The 24,051-nt window shown below is 42.5% G+C and overlaps 1 protein-coding gene across 1 annotated transcript; it reads right to left on the reverse strand.

The window, feature by feature from the left end:
* Positions 1–22,925: 22,925 nt before the first annotated feature.
* On the reverse strand, positions 22,926–23,390 carry LOC123754176 (zinc finger protein 610-like). The gene has a single exon (XM_069309285.1). The coding sequence runs from the start codon at positions 23,388–23,390 to the stop codon at positions 22,926–22,928; it is 465 nt and encodes a 154-aa protein (XP_069165386.1).
* Positions 23,391–24,051: the final 661 nt, after the last annotated feature.

The raw sequence follows: 24,051 nt of genomic DNA on the forward strand, positions 1-24,051 counted from the left end.
TATAGCATAACTAATTAACACTAATTACAGAAGCTACACAGGTGATACTTTGGTGTGAGTTGAGCGCACTGAGCGTCGGTATCGCTACACCCTTGTTCCTTAACAACCCTTTGGACCTTTATTACAGAAAAATAGAATCAATTAATTTAATAAAATATAAAATATAAGTGCTTACTTACGATAATACTATCGGTGGAACACAAAATCTTCTTCTTCTTGATAGTAGGTGCAGTTTGCATGAAGGGTTAGTCCTCGCCATGACTGAACTGACGACAAAATGGCCGATGTGTTGATATGGCGTCAGGTGACGCTGTGACGTCACAGGTGAGGGACGCTTTGCGCATTACTCCCTCGTACTTAAAAAGTACTACAGGTACTTTTTGGTTTTATTTTTGAATATGGCAGAAGTTGGACAGCTTTTCAAATCATTATAAGGGAGTGAGTTCCATAGACTAGGTCCCTTTATTTACATAGAGTGTTTACATAGATTAAGTTTGACTCTGGGGATATCAAAGAGATATTTATGTCTGGTGGGGACGTGGCCATGTGTTCTATTACATCTGTCCAGGAAGAGTTTCAGAACAGGGTTTGCAGTTAGAAAAAGGGCTTTATAAACGTAATTTACACAGGAGAATGTATGGAGTGAATTTGTTTAGCATGTTTAAGGATTTGAACAAGGGAGCTGTGTGTTGTCTGAAGGTAGAGTTATTTATTGTCCTGATAGCAGATTTTTACTGGATGATGATGGGCTTGAGGTAGTTTGCAGAGGTTGAACCCCAAGCACAAACGCCATAAGAATGATAGGGATAGATAAGTGCATAATAGAGTGAGAGGAGAGCAGAGTAGGGTACATAATATCTGATCTTAAACAGTATACCAACTGTTTTAGAAACCTTTTTAGTTATGTGTTGTATATGGGTGCGGAAGTTGAGTCTCTTGTCTAAGTATAGGCTAAGAAACTTTCCATCATTTTTATTGCTAATGTTTACATTATCTATCTGAAGCTGAATTGCATTTGTTGATTTGTTTCCAAATAAGATATAGTAGGTCTTTTCTATGTTTTGTGTGAGGTTTGTTGGTTGACATCCACAAGTAGACTTTTTTTAATTAATTGTTTACAACATTATTTAACAGGAGTGGGTTGGGGTCAGAGTAGATGAGTAGTATCATCAGCCAACAATATAGGTTTAAGTATGTTAGAGACATTAGGGAGATCATTGATGTATATAAGAAACAGGAGGGTCCTAGGATGCTGCTCTGTGGCACCTTTACGGTAATGGTAGAGTGGGAGAGGTTATATCATTGATGGCTTCATATTGGTGTCTGTTACTAAGATAGGATCGGATATAGTTTAGGGCAAGGCCACGGATTCCATAATGGTGGAATTTAAGTAAGAGGTAGTTATGGTTAACAGTATCAAAGGCCTTTCTCAGGCCGATGAAGAGTTCAATTGGAAACTCACTTTTGTCAAGGGCTGAGAAGATTAAGTCAAGCAGACTAACAATAGCATCATTGGTACTCTTTTGGGAGCGGAAGCCAAACTGACAGGGACTTAGTATATTGAATTTTACAAGATTGGAGTAGAGCTGTTTGTAAAAAAAAAAAAATAATTTTGATAATATAGGTAGATTCGATATGGGTCTGTAATTATTTATGTCTGCCGTGTTACCTCCTTTATGAACTGGCGTTACTCTTGCTTTTTTAAGGATATCAGGGAAGGTATGACACTCTAGGGATTTGTTGAACAGCAGTGCTATGGATGGTGCAAGGGCATGGGAGGCACGCCTGTGTACCATCGATGGTATTTCACTAATGTTCCCAGCTTTGGTTTTTAGCGAGTGAATGATGGACACAACATCTGTAGGGCTGACCGGAGAGAGGAGAAGAGAGTTTGGATAGCTGCGTGAAAGATATGTGGTAACATATGTCTGAGTCTCTGGGATTTTTCGGGCAAGGTGAGCACCAAACGATGAAAAGAAGCTATTAAATTCAGTTGCTGTTTCAAGATCTGTTGCAGGTGTATAACCATCCTTGGAGATTTTTATCTTATTATGTGAATGTTGTTTAGCTCCTAGGATGGTAGAGATGGCTCTCCATGTGCTTTTTATGTTGCCTTTTGCTTCTTTGAATCTATTCTCGTAATAGGAACGCTTTGCTCTTATTATACTGGTAAGCACTGATGAATACCTCTTAACTACTTCTTTTCCAACTAGGCCAATCCTAAGTTTTTTTTTCATATTCATGTTTCTTGTCGATTACTTTAAGTATGCCATTAGTGAGCCAGGGATTATTTAACCTTTTTGCCAGTTACTTGCTTGGTGAGGAGAGGACAATAAGTATTGTAAAGGCTTTAAATTTTGGAAAGAGGCTAGTTAACGAATTATTATCCTGTGTATTGATAAATTTAGATTCCCAGTTTACATTGTGGAGGGCATTTGTGAGATTGCCTATTGCCGCTTCACATTGTAACCTAAAGGTAATTTTCTTGTTACCTGGTGGTGTTATGGCCATGTTCGCTACAAGGAAGGTAGGATAGTGGTCAGTTGTTCTGTCAGTGATTATACTTGATGTAAGAGGAGCTGTTATGTTGGTCCATCAGTGATCCAGGGTAGTCGCAGATGTTTGAGTGACTCGGGTGGGCCTGGTGATTGCGGGGATGAGCATACAGGAATTCATGCTGTTGAGGAAACAGTCTACTTGAGGGTTATTTTGTAGCCCTAGGTCAATATTGAAATCACCTCTGAGAACTATGTGATTTTTGTTGAGATTATTGTTTATGATAAGGTTCCTCAAGTTGTTATTGTATTTGTGTCTAGCTTCAGACACAAGCATGTTACAGTTATGTCTTAAAGAGTTGAGAGCAATTAAGGATGATAAAGAGTCACTTACAACTAATGTATCAAGTTTGGATACTTGTACACATTTCAGTGCAAGGAGCAAGGCAAATAGTTCAGTCTGAAGGATAGAGGCCCAGTTGTTTATACGGACTCCCCACTCAAAATATAAGTCATATCCTATTGCCAGGACAACTGCACTTCCAGCTGCACCCGTTGGGCGCTGTAGGAAACCTTCAGTGTATATGATTTGAGAGAGAGAATGCTCTGTGGACAGAGCATCAATATGGCTTAAGACGTTGAGCTTTGCCTCAAGACAAAGCTGGGACTGATCTCTAATTTGCTCCTTTGATGGAAAGGGAGGGATTAAAATTGAAAAGGGTGTAATTTCCTACAGTGCAGGAAAGTGCTATTGTTGTCTCTCTTGGTACAAATTATAAATCTGATACTTTCTGAGTTCAGTTCCAATTTTATTTATATTTGAAACAATGTTTACATTCAATAAAGAAATTCTGGAGGGCTTCTGTGCAAGGGTTAGGATGAGCTAGCCTAAGCATTTTTATACCAATTTGACAGTTATTTTCAGTAACACGATAAACAACGCTCGGAATATTAAGTTCCTTTCTCATATTAAGTATCTTTGTGGTACGAAGGCACCCAAGGATTATCCTCAAGGCTTCGTTCTGCAATTTTTCAAGCCCTCCAAGCTTTCTTTCAGGATGCCTTAAAGTTAGTTTAGTTCATTTATTATGCACCCCATACCCATCTTGTGGGCGGTAGTGGAAAGGGTTGCAGAGGCACATAATGGGCTCAGGGACTGAACCCAACAATTCATTTAGCTAAGCAAGTTACAATCTTGATGAGCTAGTTACAAAATTCAGTATAAGTCGTCACATCAACAATAGGTTCGAGATCGATCACAAGTACAGTTTCTAAATTAAGCAACTGACATATGTGGAGAGCTAGTGTCACAATTGATATGTTTGTCCTGCACACCGCTCCCCATCCAGTGGGCAGCGGTGGATAGGTTACAATCACTTAGTTACTACTTACAGTTAGCAAACTGGGGATATTTGGCTAAAATTTCTGGTACCAGATCATTTTGAATGAAATATTGACACATCGTTGGTACATTGGTTATAGAATTGTCTCTGAATTCACTATCACATAGTGACGGAGGGTGTGCGAATAATTTTGTTGACAGTTAACATTTGGTCAGGTCTACATCGGCAGATAATGGAATTCCCAGAAATACTTGTAACCGAGTCTAAGCCGAGCAGTAGTAACATCTAGAAGTCTGCTGATTTTATTGGATGAACCATAGATGTGTGGCTCCTTTTGCATAATAGTATTGAACGAAAGTTAATCTCCCCAAACACTTTCGCGTTTTGGGCAAGTTACCCCTCCACTCTCTCCATTTTTGTTTGGACATTCCCTGGTAGTGCGCGGAAATACTGAAAAGTGTATACTCTTTTCAACTTTGTCACCTTAATTCTCGTCCTATGTCTTTCATTTTGGTATCAATGCGTTCGCAATAGAATTCCCAACAGAACTATGTGCATATAATGTCAAAGACAGCAGCGCGCTCCACCCGCCGACAAGATGAATGTAGGCCAAGGGTACCAGAAAAAGAAAGCTGAGCCACCCTCAGGCAACTCTCATTACATTAGAGAGCGTGATAATACTGAAAAGTGTATACCCTTTTCAACTTTGTTACCTCAATTCTCATCCTAGTTTTTTCAATTTGGCATCAATGTGTTCGCAATAGAATTCTCTACAGGACTAAAGGCATATAAACTCCAAAAGCCCGGCTTACCATCCGCAACAAACAGAGTAAGCGAGAGTGTGTTACCAGGGAGCGCACAAGAGCGATAAAATGTATACACTCTTTTCATTTTGGTCACCCCAATTGTCATCCTAGGTCTTTCATTTTGGTATCAATGTGTTAGCAATAGAATTATCTACAGGTTTAAATGCATATAAACTCCAAAAGCAAGGTGTACCATCCGCACAAAACAGAGAAAGTGAGAGAAAGTAACCCGGGAGCACTCTAGTGCAATGTAATGTGAACACTCTTTTCACTTTGGTTACCTCAATTCTCGTCATATGTCTTTCATTTTGGTATCAATGTGTTCGCAATTGTATCTGCTGGCATTTTACCCTTTGCTTGGATCTGAAGGGTTTTAGGCTCACCACGATGCAATCTGATAGTACCACAGGTGTATATACCTATCTTCAAGCAGCAATTCACTCATTCAAACCGACTTATAATAGTTATCCATATATAAATGGTAATCTTTGTTCTACCTGTTAACCTGTCATATGAAGAAAGATTGTCAAAGCTTATATTACATTCTCTAGAAAAGCAAAGAATTAGGAGTGACATATGGTAGAGGTGCACAATGGGATGAATGGACATAACAAAGGGGACATTAATGGGGTATTAAAAGTAGCAACACAAGACAGAACTCGAAACAAAGTGTAAAAATTGGAAAAATTTAGATTTAGGAAAGAACTGCATGAGTAAATACACTGGGTTTGTACCTTAAGGTTCATGTATGCAATATTACAGAGTTCCAGTTAACTCCCATGCATGCAATTAATTTATGTTATGTTTATGTTTTTTATGTTAAAATGTTTTTGTTGATTTGTTTGTATATTTTCATAAGTAAAGCATGCTTACCGTCTTATTCCAAGTTTTATGATAACTTTACAAGGTTTAAAACATAAAGTTCAATATATATTCTGGTTTTCACACAGGAATTATACGTTAATATAACATCATAATAACGTAATGATGTCGTGTAAATAACGTTATACTGACGTCATATAAATGTTATATTTATGTTATAAGAACGTAAATTGGATAGCTTTACAGAAAGTAAACAAAAAAAACTAAATGTTGACTGAAAATTATTTATTCTTAAATATAAAGCATGAAAACATTATAATACCATAGCATTCACTATTATTTTTAAATTTTTACATAAATCTTAAAAAACTGTGTCTCAAGAATATATGTTTTTAGTTATATCCTTTGGTTTTAAGAACATCAGATATACGTATTTTTGTCAAAAGTTACAGTATTACCTTTGTGGAACCATTTAAAAACGTCCACAAACGTTCTGTGTTTGCTGGGACATTACTCATAAAAATGATGGGAAGTTCCTTGGCCTATACATAGTCATGGGACTGAACTTTAGCACCCTCATACAACACATAGCTAAAAAAGTCTCAAAAATGGTCGGTATATACTTTCTAATATCAGAAATTATGTTCCTCAAGCCCATCATCACTCGGCAAAAATCTGCTATCAGAACTGTAACGAACCCTAGTCTTCAGACAACACGCAGCCCCTCTATTTAAGTCCCTTAACATGCTAAACATACACTCAGCCCACACATTCTCATGTGCTATATAAAATATCGTTCTATATAAAATATAATAAAATAAAAAGAATGACATGCACGACCGTAAGAGGGACAATGCAACTAGGACAATAAGGAGCAGGGCGGCGCTCCATCAAGTGACCATGGGTTAAGCGAGTATGGCCAATACGCAATGTATAAAATGTATAAAATGTATAAAACCTGGTTTATAAGTAAGTAAGTAATTATCAAAAGAAGGCACCAAACCGGGAAGGCTATGTAGCACCATCAAATACGCAAAATAATCAGAGGGCGCTAAATATCACCAAGGATGCCAATACGAGAACAAAAACGCATAAGGCGAACGATATCAAAAGTACCCGAGTCACCAAGAATTCTATCGAGGGACAGGTGACCGCGAGGGGCGGTCGGAAAGCAAGACACACGCTCGTCCTGGAAGTCAGGACATTCAAGAATGACATGCACGACCGTAAGAGGGACAATGCAACTAGGACAATAAGGAGCAGGGCGGCGCTCCATCAAGTGACCATGGGTTAAGCGAGTATGGCCAATACGCAACCTCGCCAGAGCTGTTTCCCACCGCCGGTTACGGTGGAAGGAGGACGGCCACGAGGAAACACAACATTTAAGAGTACGTAGCTTGTTACCAGTAACAGACAACCAAGAAGCCTGCCAACGGGTAAGGACTGAGGAATGGATAACCGGGTAAAAGTCGGAATACGGAATGCCTTTGCGAGAGATGGGACAAGAGCGGACAGCTTCCTTGGCGGCAGCATCCGCACGCTCATTTAAAGACACACCAATATGGCTGGGAACCCAACAAAACTCAACCGACTTAAATTTACTGTGAACGAGAAACAGCCAATGCTGGATCTCGACAACTACTGGATGAACCGGATTAAAGGACCCGAGAGCCACGAGGGCACTACGAGAGTCAACAACAACCACAAAGGAAGACTGACAACGAGAAAGCAGGAGACGAAGAGCATAGAGAATAGCATAAAGTTCCGCTGTAAAGATGCTAGTCTCCGGAGGCAAGCGACACATATAAGTGCGATCAGGAAAAACAACAGAGTAGCCAACACCGTCCGCTGACTTAGACCCATCGGTGAAGACAGAAACGGAGCGGGAGTGAGAAGAAAAGTGCTCGAGGAAAAGGCGTTTTAGAACCGTAGGAGGGGTAAAAGCTTTAGTGATACGGGTCAAGGATGTACAAAACCGCGGAAGAGGGACCCTCCACGGGGGCAAAGAAGGAACAACACGAGGAGAAACATCAGAAATACGAACGGAAAGAGAATCCTGTAGGCGAGATAACCGGACAGAAAGAGGGAGGTGGTGAAGAGGAACAGGAACCGCAGGAGGGGTAAAAGTTAAAGCACGACAGAGGCGAGAGGAAGGATGTTGCAAGGACCGCGCAAGATAGCGAAGACAGTAGCGATCACGGCGGTCCTGGAGAGACAGGAAGCCAGTGTCAACATACAAGCTAAGGATGGGAGTCGAACGAAAGGCACCAGAACTGAGGCGCAACCCAGTATGGTGCAAAGCATCAAGACGGCGAAGAGTAGAAGGAGAAGCAGACGAGTAAGCAGGGCAACCATAATCGAGCTTAGACAGGACGAGAGAGGAATGTAAAGCAAGGAGAGTGCGCCTATCTGCCCCCCAAGAAGTATGGGACAAGACTCGAAGGAGGGTAAGGGGCTTAGAGCACTCAACACGGAGGTAAGAGATATGGGGAGACCAAGACAAACGAGTGTCAAGGAATAACCCCAAAAGCTTCGCGGAATCTTTGTATTCAAGGGGATGACCATAAAGTGACAAAGAGGGACGAAGAACAACCCGTTTCCGCGTAAAAGTCATGGCACAAGTCTTAGAAGTAGAGAACTTGAAGCCATGACCTGTGGCCCAAGACGACACGGCATCAATTGGAAGTTGAAGCTGGCGTTGAAGGAGAGGCGAATCATCACCCTGACAACAAAGGGTAAGATCATCGACATAGAGAGCGGAGAAGACACCAGAAGGAAGAGAGGAAAGAAGACCATTGAGGGCAACCAGAAAAAGAGTAGTTCTCAGAACACTACCCTGGGGCACACCTTCGTATTGCTGAAAAGAGGGAGAGAGAGCGGTACCAAGGCGCACCCGAAAGGAACGACGAGAGAGGAAGCTGCGGAGAAAGAGAGGGAGATGACCACGAAGGCCAAAAGAATGAAGTTGAGATAGGATATGATAACGCCAAGTGGTGTCGTAATTAAGCCTTTTCTAGGTCAAAAAGGACGGAAACAACGGAGGTCTTCGCAGCAAAAGCAGTACGAATATAGACCTCCAAGTTCACCAGGGGCCGGATTCAGGAAGGTACTTACGAAGGTTTTTCCTCTTAGCTAAGAGCGTTTTCCGTCTTAGCGCCTTCGTGGCGGCTACGTCCGTATTCAATTAACTACCCTAAGTGGAAAAATCTTCGTAAGTTCATTCCGGGATTTAAGTGTGGTTTCGACCACTCGTAGCTTTACGTAAACTGGATATAAGTCATTCTTTCTCTACTACATAACACTGGGATCGATTTATGATATTGGAACATGACCAAAATATTATAGCTGGTGAATCTAGTGAAGAGTAATCCTTCGTGTTAGTTATATATGCATTCTCTGCTTGAAACTTGAAGTAAATATGTGTTTGATGATAGTAGAATTAGTTTTATAATAGCAAGATATTATACCAGTAGTTATTAAGTAAATAAACACTGGTGAACATGAAATATGAGAGAAGGTGATGATCCCTGCCTGATGGGATCATTTACTATCACCAAATGCCCCTGTTCACCTAGTAGTAAGGGTGTACCTTAGCTATACATACCCATTTCTAATTTATTTAGTTTGGTTTTATTTTGAAATTAAATCTGGGTGAGACATAAAATAAAAATATGCTGCACAAATGATGTTAGGTAAGGAAAAGGGTAAAAATGTCAAAAACTTTATTCATTGAATACTTAAAGCTATAATTATGACTATATAGACTACTAAAAAAGAGAGAGGGAAGTAGGGGTCCAAGACCTCTTCCTGTTATACAATTTGGGTGTGGAACAAGTAATTATCAAAAGAAGGCACCATGCCGGGAAGGCTATGTAGCAGTAAGGCAGTGAGGTGAGGCAGCTACTTATTTGAGAAATGCTTATTTTATTTACCTTATAAGCTGAGGCAACTTATTTTATTTGAGGAATACTCAGCTGATTCCTCTACATTTAGCATGGAACAAATTTGTGTCCAAGACCTCTTCCTCTTACTCAATTTGACTGTGTGTAACCAAACTAGAAGTGCTCTACAAATCAAGGGACCCAGAATGTGGAATGACCTCCCGAATCATGTCAAAGGCTGTACCTCTCTCAACCAGTTTAAGAGTTAAACCAAGTACTGCCTAATTAACTCCATGTAACCTAACTTACCTCCTAAATGTCAACCCATGTCTTGCTATTTTTTAAACAACGCTGTTCACCAACATGTGCAATTGCTGATTTATGCTATGTTAACCCCCTTTTTGTATTTTTTATTTCTTCTTTCAACACAATTTATACCTAATCCCGATTACTATTAAGTTTTAGTCTGTGTTTTTTTCCCCCCACACCTTGTCCGAAATGCTATGAGTATTAGTGGCTTTAGGTATTGTATGTACTAGCTCTGCCTATAAATCCAACATTATGTTTGTAAATCAACTGTATGTACTTTTCCTGAATAAAATGTATTTATTATTTATTTTTTAATCAGTAAGTATTAAGTACAGTTAATCAGTACAGTTTAAGTTAAAAGCGAAGCTATACCTAATAAATTCCCTGTAACCTACCTTACCCTTCTATTGTCAACCAATGTCTGTTTTTTTCTTTAAAGAGCGCTGTTTGTCGACATAATTGTATTTGTGCTGCTTTTTCATCTATGTTTTCATTTCTTGTTTTCATTCTACTCATTATGCTCAATTAGTATTAAGCTTGTCATTTAAGTTTATCATGCCCGAAACGCTTTGCGTAATAGTGGCTTTAGGCATTGTATGTACTAGCTCTACCTATAAGTCAAACAATCCTTGTAAATATTTATTGTATGTATGTACCTTACCTAAATAAAATTGTATTGTATTGTATTGTAAAAGAAGGCACCAAGCTGGGAAGGCTATGTAGCACCATTGTGTGTAACAGTAAACCAAATTTTTTTTAACAAATAATGCACCTGTATGGGAAAACAAATCCTGTCAGCTGTAAAAATATTGATGCAGTTATTTAAATGAAAAATATAATGAAAGAAATATTACTGGTTTATTTTTATCCTATCTTTTTGTACTGTACAGTATATCCAAGGAAGTGAAAAATTAAGACAATGCACAATTTAATGAATGATTATCATGGATTAGCAGTTCAAAAGAAATATGACTTGTATTACATATCAACATGAGATCTTAATGATCCATGGTCAACATGATTTAATAAGGATAATACAGTACTGTATTTGTAATAATACAAACTATAATTTAAAATCTTTATTACTGATTTTTTTTATTAAGAAGATTAGGTATACACAGCAATGTGCTGCTACCCTATTCTATATGGAATATTACACAGTGTAGATAAAGAACTAGCTATATGTTTATCTAATACTCCCATCTCACAGGATGGTTAAACATACTGTACATGGAATCAATTTAGAAAATACCAGCCTCAATACAAAAAACAAATCAACTCTGACTAAACAACTCTAAGCAATTTTCACAAGAGGTAAGCACTGAATCATGGAAACATTATATTATAATTACTCTTACCAGTTTCTACAAAACTCCTCTCAAACAATGTATTTTTAAACATGTTTAGGTATACACAGCAATGTGCTGCTTCCCTATTCTGTATAAAGGACCACACAGTGTAGATCAAAAACCAGCTACAAGCTCACCCAACATCCTCACCTCACAGGATGGCCAGTCATACATGGAATTAGGAGAGAACAAAATACTTAATGCTGATCTATTAGCCTCCACTGGCAAAAATCTGGGTGCAGCACAAGAATATCTTCCAATATTCCTGAGTGTATGAAGTAATTACAGAGCTCAAAGTACCTCATACCATTTGGTATGAAGTCACTGATAACAGGACAATCACAGATATAGTGTTGGAGAGTATGTTCTCTCAAGTAGGACTGAAAACAGATGTTTTTTTTTCCACCAAGAGGGCTATAAACCCATGGAACCGCCTACCCGCTGAAGCCGTAAATGCCAAATTCCAGCTAAAAAATAACATTAATTCAATTGGCGGGCCCTTTAACAAGCCGCCGGCTTTCTGTCCTCTTCGAGGTCACTAGATAGTTAGTGGCCATTGGGTAAATTCAGTAAATATATACAATAATTGTCAGCGCATCTTCCGAGCAACAAGGACAGCTACACAGTATCTCTTAGAATTACGTAGGTAAACAACAAATGTAACATATTTGTTTACTACAATGTCGGTGCTGGCTGTAGAAGTTGAAAAAACATTGTTTTACTTCGAAATATACTAATTTTATAAGAAAATTCGACGTAAATAGGAGGCAGTAGAGCTCCTATAAGCCAGCTCTAAATCTTCAATATGAAGAATGTTGCTGCTCTCTGATTGGCCAAACGAAACACAGTAGTGACCTCTATCGGCACGCAGGTGAACCAACAATTTTCTTCCTAAGTATACCTTATTGAATCGCACCTAAGCATCTTCTTAGGGCGCACTTAGGAACCTTCGTAGCAAACCCACTTACGAAGAAATACACAGAGCTTCCTGAATCTAGGTCCAGGACATCTGTCGTGCTGCGGTACTTGCGGAAACCAAATTGAGAAGGGGAGAGGTGATGGTGTTCCAGGAACCACATCAGACGAACGTTAACCATACGTTCAAAGAGTTTGCAGACACAACTTGTGAGAGCAATAGGGCGAAAGTCCTTAGGGGAAGTACCCAGAGACCCCGGTTTGCGAACAGGGAGGACAACGGCATCGAGCCAGTCCTCAGGGACTAACGACGACTCCCAGATCCGATTATACAGACTCAGTAAATACTGAGACGTGCTCGGAGGGAGATGGCGAAGCATCTCATAATGAATACCATCGGAGCCCGCCGCCGTAGAACCGCAGAGGGCCAGGGCAGAACGAAGTTCAGAGAGAGAGAAGGGATCATTATAGGGAAGCTGAAGATGAGTGCAGAAATCTAAAGGACGAGACTCAAGGACAGGTTTACGAAGAAGGAAAGATTGGGGAAGATGAAGACCAGAGCTAACAGAAGAAAAGTGGGAACCCAGTTCGGAAGCGACCTGCAACGGGTCCGCCACAAGAGTATCATGGAGGTGAAGGACCGGTGAAACATCGGGAACAAACTTACCCGCTATCTTGCGGATACGCTTCCAGATCTGGGCCAGAGGGGTTTCGGACGTAATTGTTGAGACATAAGATGCCCAACATTCACGTTTAGCCGTACGGATGGCCCTACGGGCCACCGCACTCGCTTTCCGAAAGAAAAGAAAAGAATCGGTCGTCTGCCTACGGCGGTGCCTCTTCCAGGCTGCACGCTTACAGCGGACAGCCCGAGCACAGTCCGCATTCCACCAGGGAACGCACTTCCGTGGACCCCGAGAGGAAGAGCGAGGAATAGAGCGGAGGGCAGCGTTGAAGACAGTGTCATGAAAAAGGAGGAGAGCGCGAGAGAGAGGCAGAAGGGAGAGGTCAGAGAGAGCAGCACTGAGGGTAAATAGGGTCCAGTCTGCCTTAGCAAACTGCCACCTAGGGAAAGAGAGGGAAGGGCGAAAAGAGAAAAAGGAAACAAGGATGGGGAAATGATCACTTCCATGGAGGTCATCAAGAACCTGCCACGTGAAATCTAAGTAAAGAGAAGAAGAGCAGAGAGAAAGATCAAGACAAGAAAGGGTGCGAGTCCGAGAGTCCAAATTAGTGGGCTCACCAGAATTCAGAAGAGACAGGGAAGAAGAGAGGAGAAACGGCTCAAGGAGGCGACCCCGGGTATTCGTCAGAACGTCACCCCAAAGAGAATGACGACAATTGAAGTCACCCAGCAGGAGCACAGGCTCCGGCAAGGAGTCTAGGAGGTGTTTCAAATCAGGAAGAGAGAGCGGGACACTCGGGGGGAGATAAATGGAACAAACTGTGTACCATTTCCCCACAAAGATACGAGCAGCAGAACAATGGAGAGGCGAAGGAAAAAGTAAAGGAACAAAGGGAACATCAGCCCGAATCAAGAGAGCAGAAGAATTAGAAGCCCCAGCAATGGCTGGGGGGGGGGGAGAGAAAGGAATAGCCACGAAAACGACCAGGACGAGCACCAAGCATTGGCTCCTGGAGACAGACACAAAGGGGCGAAAACCGCGAAATCAGAAGTTGGAGTTCGAGGAAATTGGCGTAATAACCTCGAACGTTCCATTGAAGAATGGACAACGACGAGAAGAGAAAGGACAAAAACAGAGAACAAGGAAGAAACAAAGGCGAAAGAGCAACGGAGCACGTTAAAGAATATCAGGGTCGGGATCAGGGTCAGCAAAGTCAGGGTTAGGGGGCATGGGTAAACTGAGCAAAGACGGAGGGAAGGAAACGGGAGAACAGATCAGAGGTGGGCGGGCAGGGTCCGGAGGAGGAGGAGGAGGAAGAGGAGGAGACAACGGAGAGGAGCATTCAAGGACAGCAGCAGGAAGAGGGGGAGTAGAAAGAGGGGAGCGCACCCCAGCAAGAGCAGCAACCGAAAGGGAAGCAGGGGCCAAAGAAACCTCCATAGCAGGAACAGGGGGCGCAAGCACTGAAACGGGAGGGGAAGGAGCAACAGAGCCAGAAGGAGGAGCTGAGGAAGAAACCGAAGCCTTCTTACCCGCCGGGGAAGAGGAAGGAGAGGAGCCAGGCTTACACTTCTGACTTAAAGAGACCGGTGTCCCAGCAACTAAGTACCGGGCAACGGATTCCAGTGTCTCAACAGGAGAAGCCGAACAAGAGCACACACGACGGCCGTTAGGAGAGCGATGGACATCCGCCCCCACCGACAGGCGGTGGGGAGAGCCGATAGATGAAGGAAGAGGATGGGAAGGAGGATCGGAGGGGGACGAGGAAGAAGACACAGAAGACACGACAGACCGAGTAGAAGGAAGGGGAACCCCAGACAGAGGACCAGGAGGAGGATCCTTCGGGAGAGAACCCAAAGGGACAGAGGAGGGGGCAGTGGGCGCATCAGGGTCCAAGGCCCGGAAACGGTTGTGAGTCTGAGGAAGGCGGGAAGGACGAGGAGAGGAAGAGCGCAACACGCGAGCATAAGAGATATTAGCATAAGGCGGGAGCAGGCGAACCTGGCGCCTCGCCTCAGGAAAAGATAAACGCTCCCGGTGCTTCAAGTTGAGGATGGTTGCCTCAAGCTTGTAATGGACACACGCACGGGAGAAGGTAGGATGGGCCTCACCGCAGTTGAGGCAACGAGCCTGGGGAGAAGTGCACTCCGACTTAGAGTGACCTTCGCCACCACGCAAAGGACAGAGAGAGACAGTCCCGGAGCAGCGGAGGGCACCATGCCCAAACCTCCAGCACTTGTTGCAGAGCCGAGGAGAAGGAATGTACTCCTGGACAGAGCACCTGGCACCAGCAAGAATGACAGAGGGTGGAAGGGTCCTACCATCAAAGGTAATCTTCACAACCCGGAGGGGTTGACGGCGACTACCACGAGGGGGACGAGTAAACGTGTCCACCTGGAGAATAGAATGGCCCTGGGCAGCGAGGATATGTTGAATATCGTCGTGGCAGTCGCGCAGGTCCCGAACACCGGTCGCAACATGGGGCGGGAGCAAAATAGTGCCAACACTGGCATTCAACTGAGCGTTCTTCGAGACCCGAACGGGGGTCTCGCCAAGGCAGGATAAGGCAGCCAAGCGGGAAGCAGCATCCTGAGAAGGAGCAGCAACGACACGTGTACCGAGACGAGTGGGGTTGAAAGTAATGGAGGCATCCACGGAATCAATGAGATGTCGATGGAGGGAGAAATCGTCAGGAGGCGCAGAATCAAGAGGGAGGAGATCAAAATATTTGGCCCACGAAGTGGGACCAAACAAGGCTTGATAGGTAGCAGAACTGGAAGGAATCGAGCGAGGGCGGCCGTGACGAGGACGGCGGTGAGAACCCCCAGAGAGAGAGGGGTTAAAAGGCGCAGTAGTTACAACTAGAGAAGGAGCCGCGCCAGGGGACGAGGTAGTCACCACTGGGGGCTTGGGGCTCGACCCAACCACAGAGGAGGGAGGGGAGCCAGGGGAAGGAGTCAGAGAGGCCAAAGGAGGAGCAAGGTCGGGGCCCAATGCAGCGGAGGCTACAGAGCCCGGTCTTCCAATACGGACCGACTCGGGGGCTTGGTCGCCCACCACACGAGCCTGAGAAGGTAAACCAGAAGAAGCCGAAACAGGGGTTATCATCTTGACGAAAAGAAGAATTCATTCACGAATGTGCCCCCACACCCACCATGGAGCCACAATTAGAGGCAGGACACCCAACAAGAAGCTATCGCCGATCTTGTCGAGGCCTCCTAGGGGTGCGTCGTGAGTATACGCCCCACAAACGCCACCTTAAGAAACCGACAGTCCGTCGAGATCGGGTTCAGTGACGAAGTGGGGATTGACAATAAAAGGTTCCCCTCGCTCTCGACGTCGGGTACTGCAGTTCTACGGGTGCAAGAGTATGCCTCCTCAAGCACCCGGGCGTCAAAATAGAAGAAGTCCAAGGGAAGAACCAGAACGAGCAAAAGGTCGGCAGGAAACGGCAAGCAGATAGGAGAAGAGGGGGGAGAAAAACGAAACAGAAGGAAAAGGAAAAGATGCCCAGCAGAATTGGAGAGGACGGCAGCAGGAGAACAAGGCTAGAAAAGGACAGAGGACTGTCCCAAGGAGCATCACACTCCGGCAGCCGCCCACTAAGCCCCCACACGGCGACAACGAGCTGAGCGGGGAGGGGGACCTGGTTTATAAAAAACCCTGGTTTCCTGGAAACCAGGTATAAAACCTGGTTTCCTAAACGCTAACCTTGATCTGAAACTTTTCCTTGATAGATGTAATAGAACCCAAAGCCACACCAGAAATAAACATCTCTTTGATATCCCCAGAGTCAGCCTAAACTTGTTCAAACATTCCATGCAAATAAAATGGCCCAGTCTTTGGAACTCACTCCCTGATGAATTAAAAAATTGTTCAAAAGTAAAGGAAAAAAGGACCTAAATTCATCCTCACAGTTTCCTACCTTGTACTTCAAACTTACACTGTACATCTGAAAGGGTACACTGCTACAATGTACCCTTTCATCTTTAAGGACCTGCCTGAAATGGTATGCAAGCTAGTGGCCTTGCATAAATGTAAAAATACCAATCTTATGTAATGACACCAACCCATTGTACCTTCTTGCAAATAAATTATTATTATTTTTATTATTACCCAGGACAAAGCGATCGTGGAACGCCAGGCAAGCGTTATAACCACTACACCACGGAAGCGGTATATAACTTAACTTTTTAGTTATATTTTATATATGGCAATGGAAATTTTGTTTGTTGTCAAAGTGAACACCAAGGAACTTCCCATCAACTCTGCTCATAATTTGGTATTGTTAAGTCTTAGACAATGAATCACAACAGATATGATGACCAAACCACACACCAGAAGATGAGGACACGACGACATTTCGGTCCGTCCTGGACCATTATCAAATCGATTGCGATAATGGTCCAGGACAAACCAGGATGTTGTCGTCTCATCTTCTGGTGTGTGGTTTTGTCATCATAGTCTTAAGATTAATTTGATTGTTGAACTTCTTTCCAAACAAAAATGTAAAACCCCTTGTCGATGTTAAGGGAAAGTTTGTTAACAGTCAATTTAATGGACTTCATTTAGTTCAGTATGCACCGTGTCATTTAGAATAAGTGGGTTAGCACGGTGGGTTAGAAACCACGTACAAAACTTAGGCAAATCATAGCATAGAACGAAAAGGCAATGTAAAGGATCTGGGTGTACTCATGTCGGAAGACCTTACCTTTTAAAGAACACAATAAAGTAGCCGTCCCAACTGCAAGAAAAATGACAGGTTGGATAACAAGAACTTTTCACACTAGAGATGCTATACCGATGATGACACTTTTCAAAACGCTTGTGCTCTCTAGAGTGGAATACTGCTGCACAATGACAGCCCCTTTCAAAGCTGGAGAAATTGGTGACCTGGAGAGCGTGCAGAGATCCTTTACTGCTAGAATCCACTCAGTAAAACATCTAAACTATTGGGACCGACTAAAGAGCCTAACTCTGTACTCCCTTGAGCGCAAGCGGGAGAGATACATAATAATTTACACGTGGAAAATATTAGAGGGGCTGGTCCCAAACCTGCACACAGAAGTAACATCACATGAGACCAGAAGACATGGCAGGATGTGCAGAATACCCCCGTTGAAAAGTGGAGGTGCAACAGGTAGTCTGAGAGAGAACTCTATCAACATCAGAGGCCCGAGACTGTTCAACACGCTTCCGCTACACATAAGGGGCATAACTGGCAATCCCCTCACAGTGTTCAAGAGAGAACTGGATAAACACCTCCAAATGATACCTGATCAACCAGGCTGTGACTCATACGTCAGGCTGCGAGCAGCCACGTCCAACAGCCTGGTTGATCAGTCCAGCAACCAGGAGGCCTGGTCGACGACCGGGCCGCGGGGACGCTAAGCCCCGGAAGCACCTCAAGGTAGCATGTGAGAAAACATGAAGATGTTTCTTCTTCATGTGATGAAGAGAAAATATGAAGGTATTTGGAAAATATATATGAGAAAAACGAATGGACCAAGTATGCTACCTCTGCAGAATGCCAATGTTAATTGAGAAAGTGGGAGAAGTAGCAGCGTTCACTGAAATATACTGCTGACAGAGATAAGATTGCAAGTACTGAAGGGAGTGACCTCTAACTCCATAGTGTTGGAGTTTCAGAAGGTTATTGTGGTTAACAGTGTCAAAACCCTTGCGTAAGTCAACAAACAAACCTATGGGGAGCTCATTTTTGTTAAGTACTGCATGTAATAATTTAAGCATATTGTATTTATAAGAGCAGTGTTGGTGCTTTTATGGGTCTGAAGCCACACTGTATTATCACACGAGGATAATCTCAATAAATTCCTCTCCCAATGTGATCTATCTGAACAAACTGACCCTATTAGTACCTCAACTTAATTATCCCATTGTTACAAATAATGTAAGTTATTAATAGGAGTTAGCTAAGTTCTATAACATATTGTTACTGTAAGTGGACAGTGACCTTGTATTTTAAGATAATTGTCAAGTTAATAATAATATTAAAAATATTAATAATAATTTATTCACAAGCAAGTACAATGGGTTGATGAGATTACAAAAGACTGGTATTTTTACATTCTTGTAAGGTCACTAACACACACAGCGTTTCCCGCAAGTTCTATAACATTTTCTGATCGGGGGAAGGAAGACACCAACACATGGGGGGCGTAAATTTATTAGACATGATAAATAATTCTGCAGAAGTAAAACAGGCTTCTAAATAGGACTTAACAAATGTATAACATAGCCGTGGCTAACTCAAAGTACACGAAACATCTTAAATTGTACACCGTAGTAAAATAACGTAATCTTATAGCCTAGTAACAAACTCTGCAGAAACCTAATGTCCTAATGTCTAGAATTAGCAGTGAGGCGAATGTAACAAATCTAATTCTAAGTATAACAGGACACCAAAGTGAGCAACATAACATAAGGGAAACCCTAGCTGGAGAATAATCAGGCGGCAGAAAAACAGTGACTGGGGAAGCCTGATATGTATTTGGAGAAGAAAATAACCCCAGGCCAGAGGCCGAGCCGCCAAGGAGGAAGGAATTACCTGACAAGGTAGGGCTTACTAGTAGAATGGCTGTAAAGTCAAAGTAGAAGCTGCAGACAGCGGAACACTTGGGGACGGGCGCTGCACCCCCACCCCGCAGGCCGGACCCCCCCTCCCCCCGAAGGGCGAGTGCCCGCTGGACGCGAGGGAAACCTCAGGGTGGCCAAGCAACTACAGCTACCGAACTGGGAAGGAAACGTCACTCTCCCACCTGCCTACCGCGATAGTACTGTTCTGCAAGCCCTTCTAGAGGCGGCTGAGGGCCCCGCCTAGTCCAGAAAGAGAGGGGCGTAACCAGTTGGAGCCCAGCCTAGCTCCTCGAAGCCGTAACTTGCGGGTGGCGACGTGGGCGCTGCTCCTGTGTGGGTTCGTCGCGAGGCCGTGCTGGAGGGCATGGGTTGTAGGCAGGGTGCCTCCTTCGGCAGCGTGGGCAGTAGTGCTTGAATGAACATGAGGAGAAAGTGCAGCCGGGTCCCCTCGAGTGGTAGGCGAAGCAGTAGCCCGGGGGTAGCCCAGCTGCCCGGGCGCTGGAGAGAGAAAGTGCTGCCGGTCGCCCTGCTCCTGCCTCGTCGGCTGAGCAGCGGCCTGGGCGATGCGTTGCACCGAGCGAAATTCCAAGTCCAGCCTGTAGTCCAACCATGAACAGCCCGACCTCTCCCTGTCCCATCTGAAGGCCTTATCGTACCACATCCAGTCACCTTTGAGGGACGTCTTCATGGTCTTCACGTAACGCGCATAGGTAAACAGTGCCTGAGCCTCCGCTGGGTGCTTCTCGACGTAGATAGTGGCGTAAATGTCAAGGCCATGCGCCCACTGGTTCGGCGTCAGGGGCGGCTGCTTCTTACCAGCCTCCTTTGCGTCAGGGAATGTCGCAGAGTGGGACTCGAAAGAACCTGATTCCCGCTCATAGGCAAGCAATTAAGTGCCCGAGGTCCACATACTTGTTTGCCCAGACCTACACCCGAAGGGCTTGCGGGACGTGCACGCCCAAGAGTGGGATGCTGGAGCCCGTGGTCGCCTGGAGTTGCCCCAGCCAGGGGCTAGAAAAAGTGGGGGGCGCTCTCTCCTCGGGGGACTCATCGAAGGAGGACGGACTGGAGGAGCTCGCACGTCACCTCGACGTATGCCCCCTGGCCCTGGCCCGTGGACGACGGTCGGTGAAGGGGGGGATAGAACTATAACATATAGTTACTGTGAGTGAACAGTTACTTTGTATGTTGAGATAATTGTCAAGTAAGTTCTGTAACTTCTAGTTACTGAGAGTGGACAGTGACCCTTTATGTTGAAACAATCGTCCAGTTCTTTATAATATAATTAAAAGGTAATAGGTAAGAGCCAAGTACAGGTATTACACCATATTCCATCTATAAATAATATGGGCCAATGATTGCTCCTAAGCAAATAACTACACATCATTCATATCCATCAACACAACACGAACCTAAACTGCCAATCAAAACAATAAAGTATATTGTTTTGGTTTGCCTAGATGACAAATTACAAGCCGTGGTTTGGCCACAGGGTGGCAAAAACTGTAGCTCTTTGACCTTTAATATGCGGCTAGTAAAAAATTCTTGAGAATGTGAATATTCTAGAAGTTTCTACCCGAATCCAGGGCAAGAAATGCATGACTATATAAAAAGTTCCGATACTTGTGGAACAAAGTTTGCATTCACAGTTAAAGGAGGTAAACCTTTGTGTCTTGTTTGCCAAGTGCCATTCAGTCATTACAAAGCCAGGAACTTGAAACGCCAGTATGAACCTAATCACAAAAACTTTTCATATGATTATCCACCTAAATCAGACTTAAGGAAAAATAAGTTAAATGAGTGAAAATCATCAATAAATTGCCAGCAGACACTGTTGACATTATTCAGTAAGGAAGCTGTGGCTCTCAAATGGTTCTCCTGCAGCTCTCAAACATTTGAGGTTTATCATTTGCAGCTCTTACAGTAAGCAAGTTTGGCCACCCCTGCCATAAAGGCTATTCCTATACCTGGTAAAACAGGCCTATAATAATCATACATACCAATTATGCAATGATTAAATTTAGGCTTATATCTACAAATTAAAAATCATTACACTAATTTATAGTTAGAAATACTTATTAATCAAAGATACTGAGAATAGAAATACAGACAACTGATATAAATACTAGCAGTAATTAAGCCTAGGCTTAATTAATATTCAATAGGCTTAATAATAGGCTTAATAATATTCAATGACATACTCCAAAAAATATTATAAATTATGGTCATGGTAATATACTATAAATGAAAAATGCCACTTTATAAAATGGGTTTATACAAGTGGCAGAGTCAGGCTAATATTATTGTCAGATAAGATAATATAATTGCCAGTATTCTAATATAATTGTGTCAGGGTAATATTATTGTCATTCAGGATAATATATTTACCAGCACGCTAATGTAACTGCCAGTGTCAGGCTAATATAATTGCCAGTCAGACTCATTTAATTGAGTCAGGATAATATATAATTGCCAGTCAATTTAATGCAATTATCAGTCAAGATATATGTAATATAATTGCAAATCAGCATAATATTATTGAAGGTTAAGATAATATAATTGTCAGTCAGGCTATTATAATTGTTATATTCAGGCTAAAATAATTGCCGGAGTCATGCTCACATAATTCACAGTCAGGATAGTATAATTGATAGACAAGCTAATGCAATCATCAGTCTGGATACATATAATATACCTAGTAATTGCAAGTCTGATTAATAAAATTGCCAGGCAAGATAATATAATTGCCAGAGTCAGGATAATATAATTGCCAGAGTCAGGATAATATAATTACCAGTCAGATAATATAACTGCTAAACATAAATATCTCAGTCTGACAAATATTGTTTAACAGCTGAGTAATATATATTACTATACATCGTTGGGCAAGAGTAATATATATTTCCAACTCAGAAAATTATAAATGCCAGTCAGGCTAATATGACTACTGAACTAAGGTTAGTCTTTTATCAGAATCTATCTTAATGCACCAATAATGCAACGTTAGATCACTAACTACTGTAGATAAACCAGACTACTAAAAATCTGATGCAAATATAAATGAAGAGATTTAGCTGAAAATAAATTCCAGTCTAATATATATTTGTTAATGATTTATATCTCAGTCATTAAGCAAAATAACAAAAATTATTTTAATATTTCATAAAAATAGTACAAAAGTATATATATAAAACTACAGTTAACAGTTAACAATCAACTAGAGTGCTTTTGGCTTGCTTCCAAACCTTCAACTGTGCTGGCAGTGATGGCACTGCCAATGCCAGCACTGTGGCTGTGGAATATTGCCACGTTTCTTCTGTGGCAGAGAAGAAAATTTAACGGAAGCTATGAGGTACACAGATATCAAAGAAGACAATTGGTACCAGTTGTACATACACGATCATGACAACAGAAAGGAAAATAGGGCAGGGGTTGGAGAGTGAGAAATAAGTTAACGTGAAGGAGCAACACCACGTTTTTGAATACAGTATATGGAATTGGGTAAGCTAAAACAGCATAAAAATATATAATAAAATAATGGTTGAAGCTATGGAGAGTGCAAGATATTTTCCTGATAAAGTTTACAATTTCCAACAATTTTAAAATTGGAAAAATGGAATTATAAGTTAATGAACTAATATGTGCTTTGTTATACATTATACTTAAAGCATTTTCTGATTTATCTCTCACACTCAAAATGTTTAACCTATCACCCAAATGCACCGTCTTGTGAGTTTTCATACTACAAAGATGACCGAAACGCTTCCAAAACTCTGGACACTTTATGAAGGTTTATCATTCAAATGCACTAACACGTGTGCTTTTATACCATTACGTGACTTAAATAATCTGCCACATTTATCACACTCGAAAGGCCTTTCTTCTGTATGTACTAACATGTGACGTATTATAGAGCCACGATATCTAAACCTTTTGCCACACTCATCACACTCAAAAGGCCTTTCTTCTGTATGTACTAACATGTGACGTATTATAGAGCCCCGATCTCTAAACCTTCTGCCACACTCATCACACTCATAAGGTCTTTCATCAATGTGCATCATCAAGTGAGTCTTCATACTTCCAAGGAGTCTGAACCTCTTCCCACACTCTGGACACTTATGAGGTTTTTCACCCGAATGCATTAACATGTGAGTCTTCATATGTTCAACCCGACTAAACCTCTTCCCACACTCTGGACATTTATGAGGTTTTTCACCCGAATGCACTAACATGTGAGTCTTCATATTTCCAACCTGACTGAACCTCTTCCCACACTCTGGACATTTATGAGGTTTTTCACCCGAATGCACTAACATGTGAGTCTTCATACTTCCAACCTGACTGAACCTCTTCCCACACTCTGGACATTTATGAGGTTTTTCACCCGAATGCACTAACATGTGAGTCTTCATACTTCCAACCTGAATGAACCTCTTCCCACACTCTGGACACTTATGAGGTTTTTCACCCGAATGCACTAACATGTGAGTCTTCATACTTCCAAGGTGTCTCAACCTCATCCCACACTCTGGACACTTATGAGGTTTTTCACCCGAATGCACTAACATGTGAGTCTTCATACTTCCAAGCTGAGTGAACCTCTTCCCACACTCTGGACACTTATGAGGTTTTTCACCCGAATGCTTTAAATGTGAGTCTTCATACTTCCAAGGTCGCTGAACCTCATCCCACACTCTGGACACTTATGAGGTTTTTCACCTGAATGCTAACATGTGAGTCTTCATACTTCCAAGCTGTGAACCTCTTCCCACACTCTGGACACTTATGAGGTTTTTCACCTGAATGCACTACCATGTGTCTTCATCTTCCAACTGACTAAACCTCTTCCCACACTCTGGACACTTATGAGGTTTTTCACCCGAATGCACTACATGTGAGTCTTCA

This window comes from Procambarus clarkii, chromosome 6, assembly GCF_040958095.1.
Source record: "Procambarus clarkii isolate CNS0578487 chromosome 6, FALCON_Pclarkii_2.0, whole genome shotgun sequence".
NCBI classification, from domain to species: Eukaryota; Metazoa; Arthropoda; class Malacostraca; order Decapoda; family Cambaridae; genus Procambarus; species Procambarus clarkii.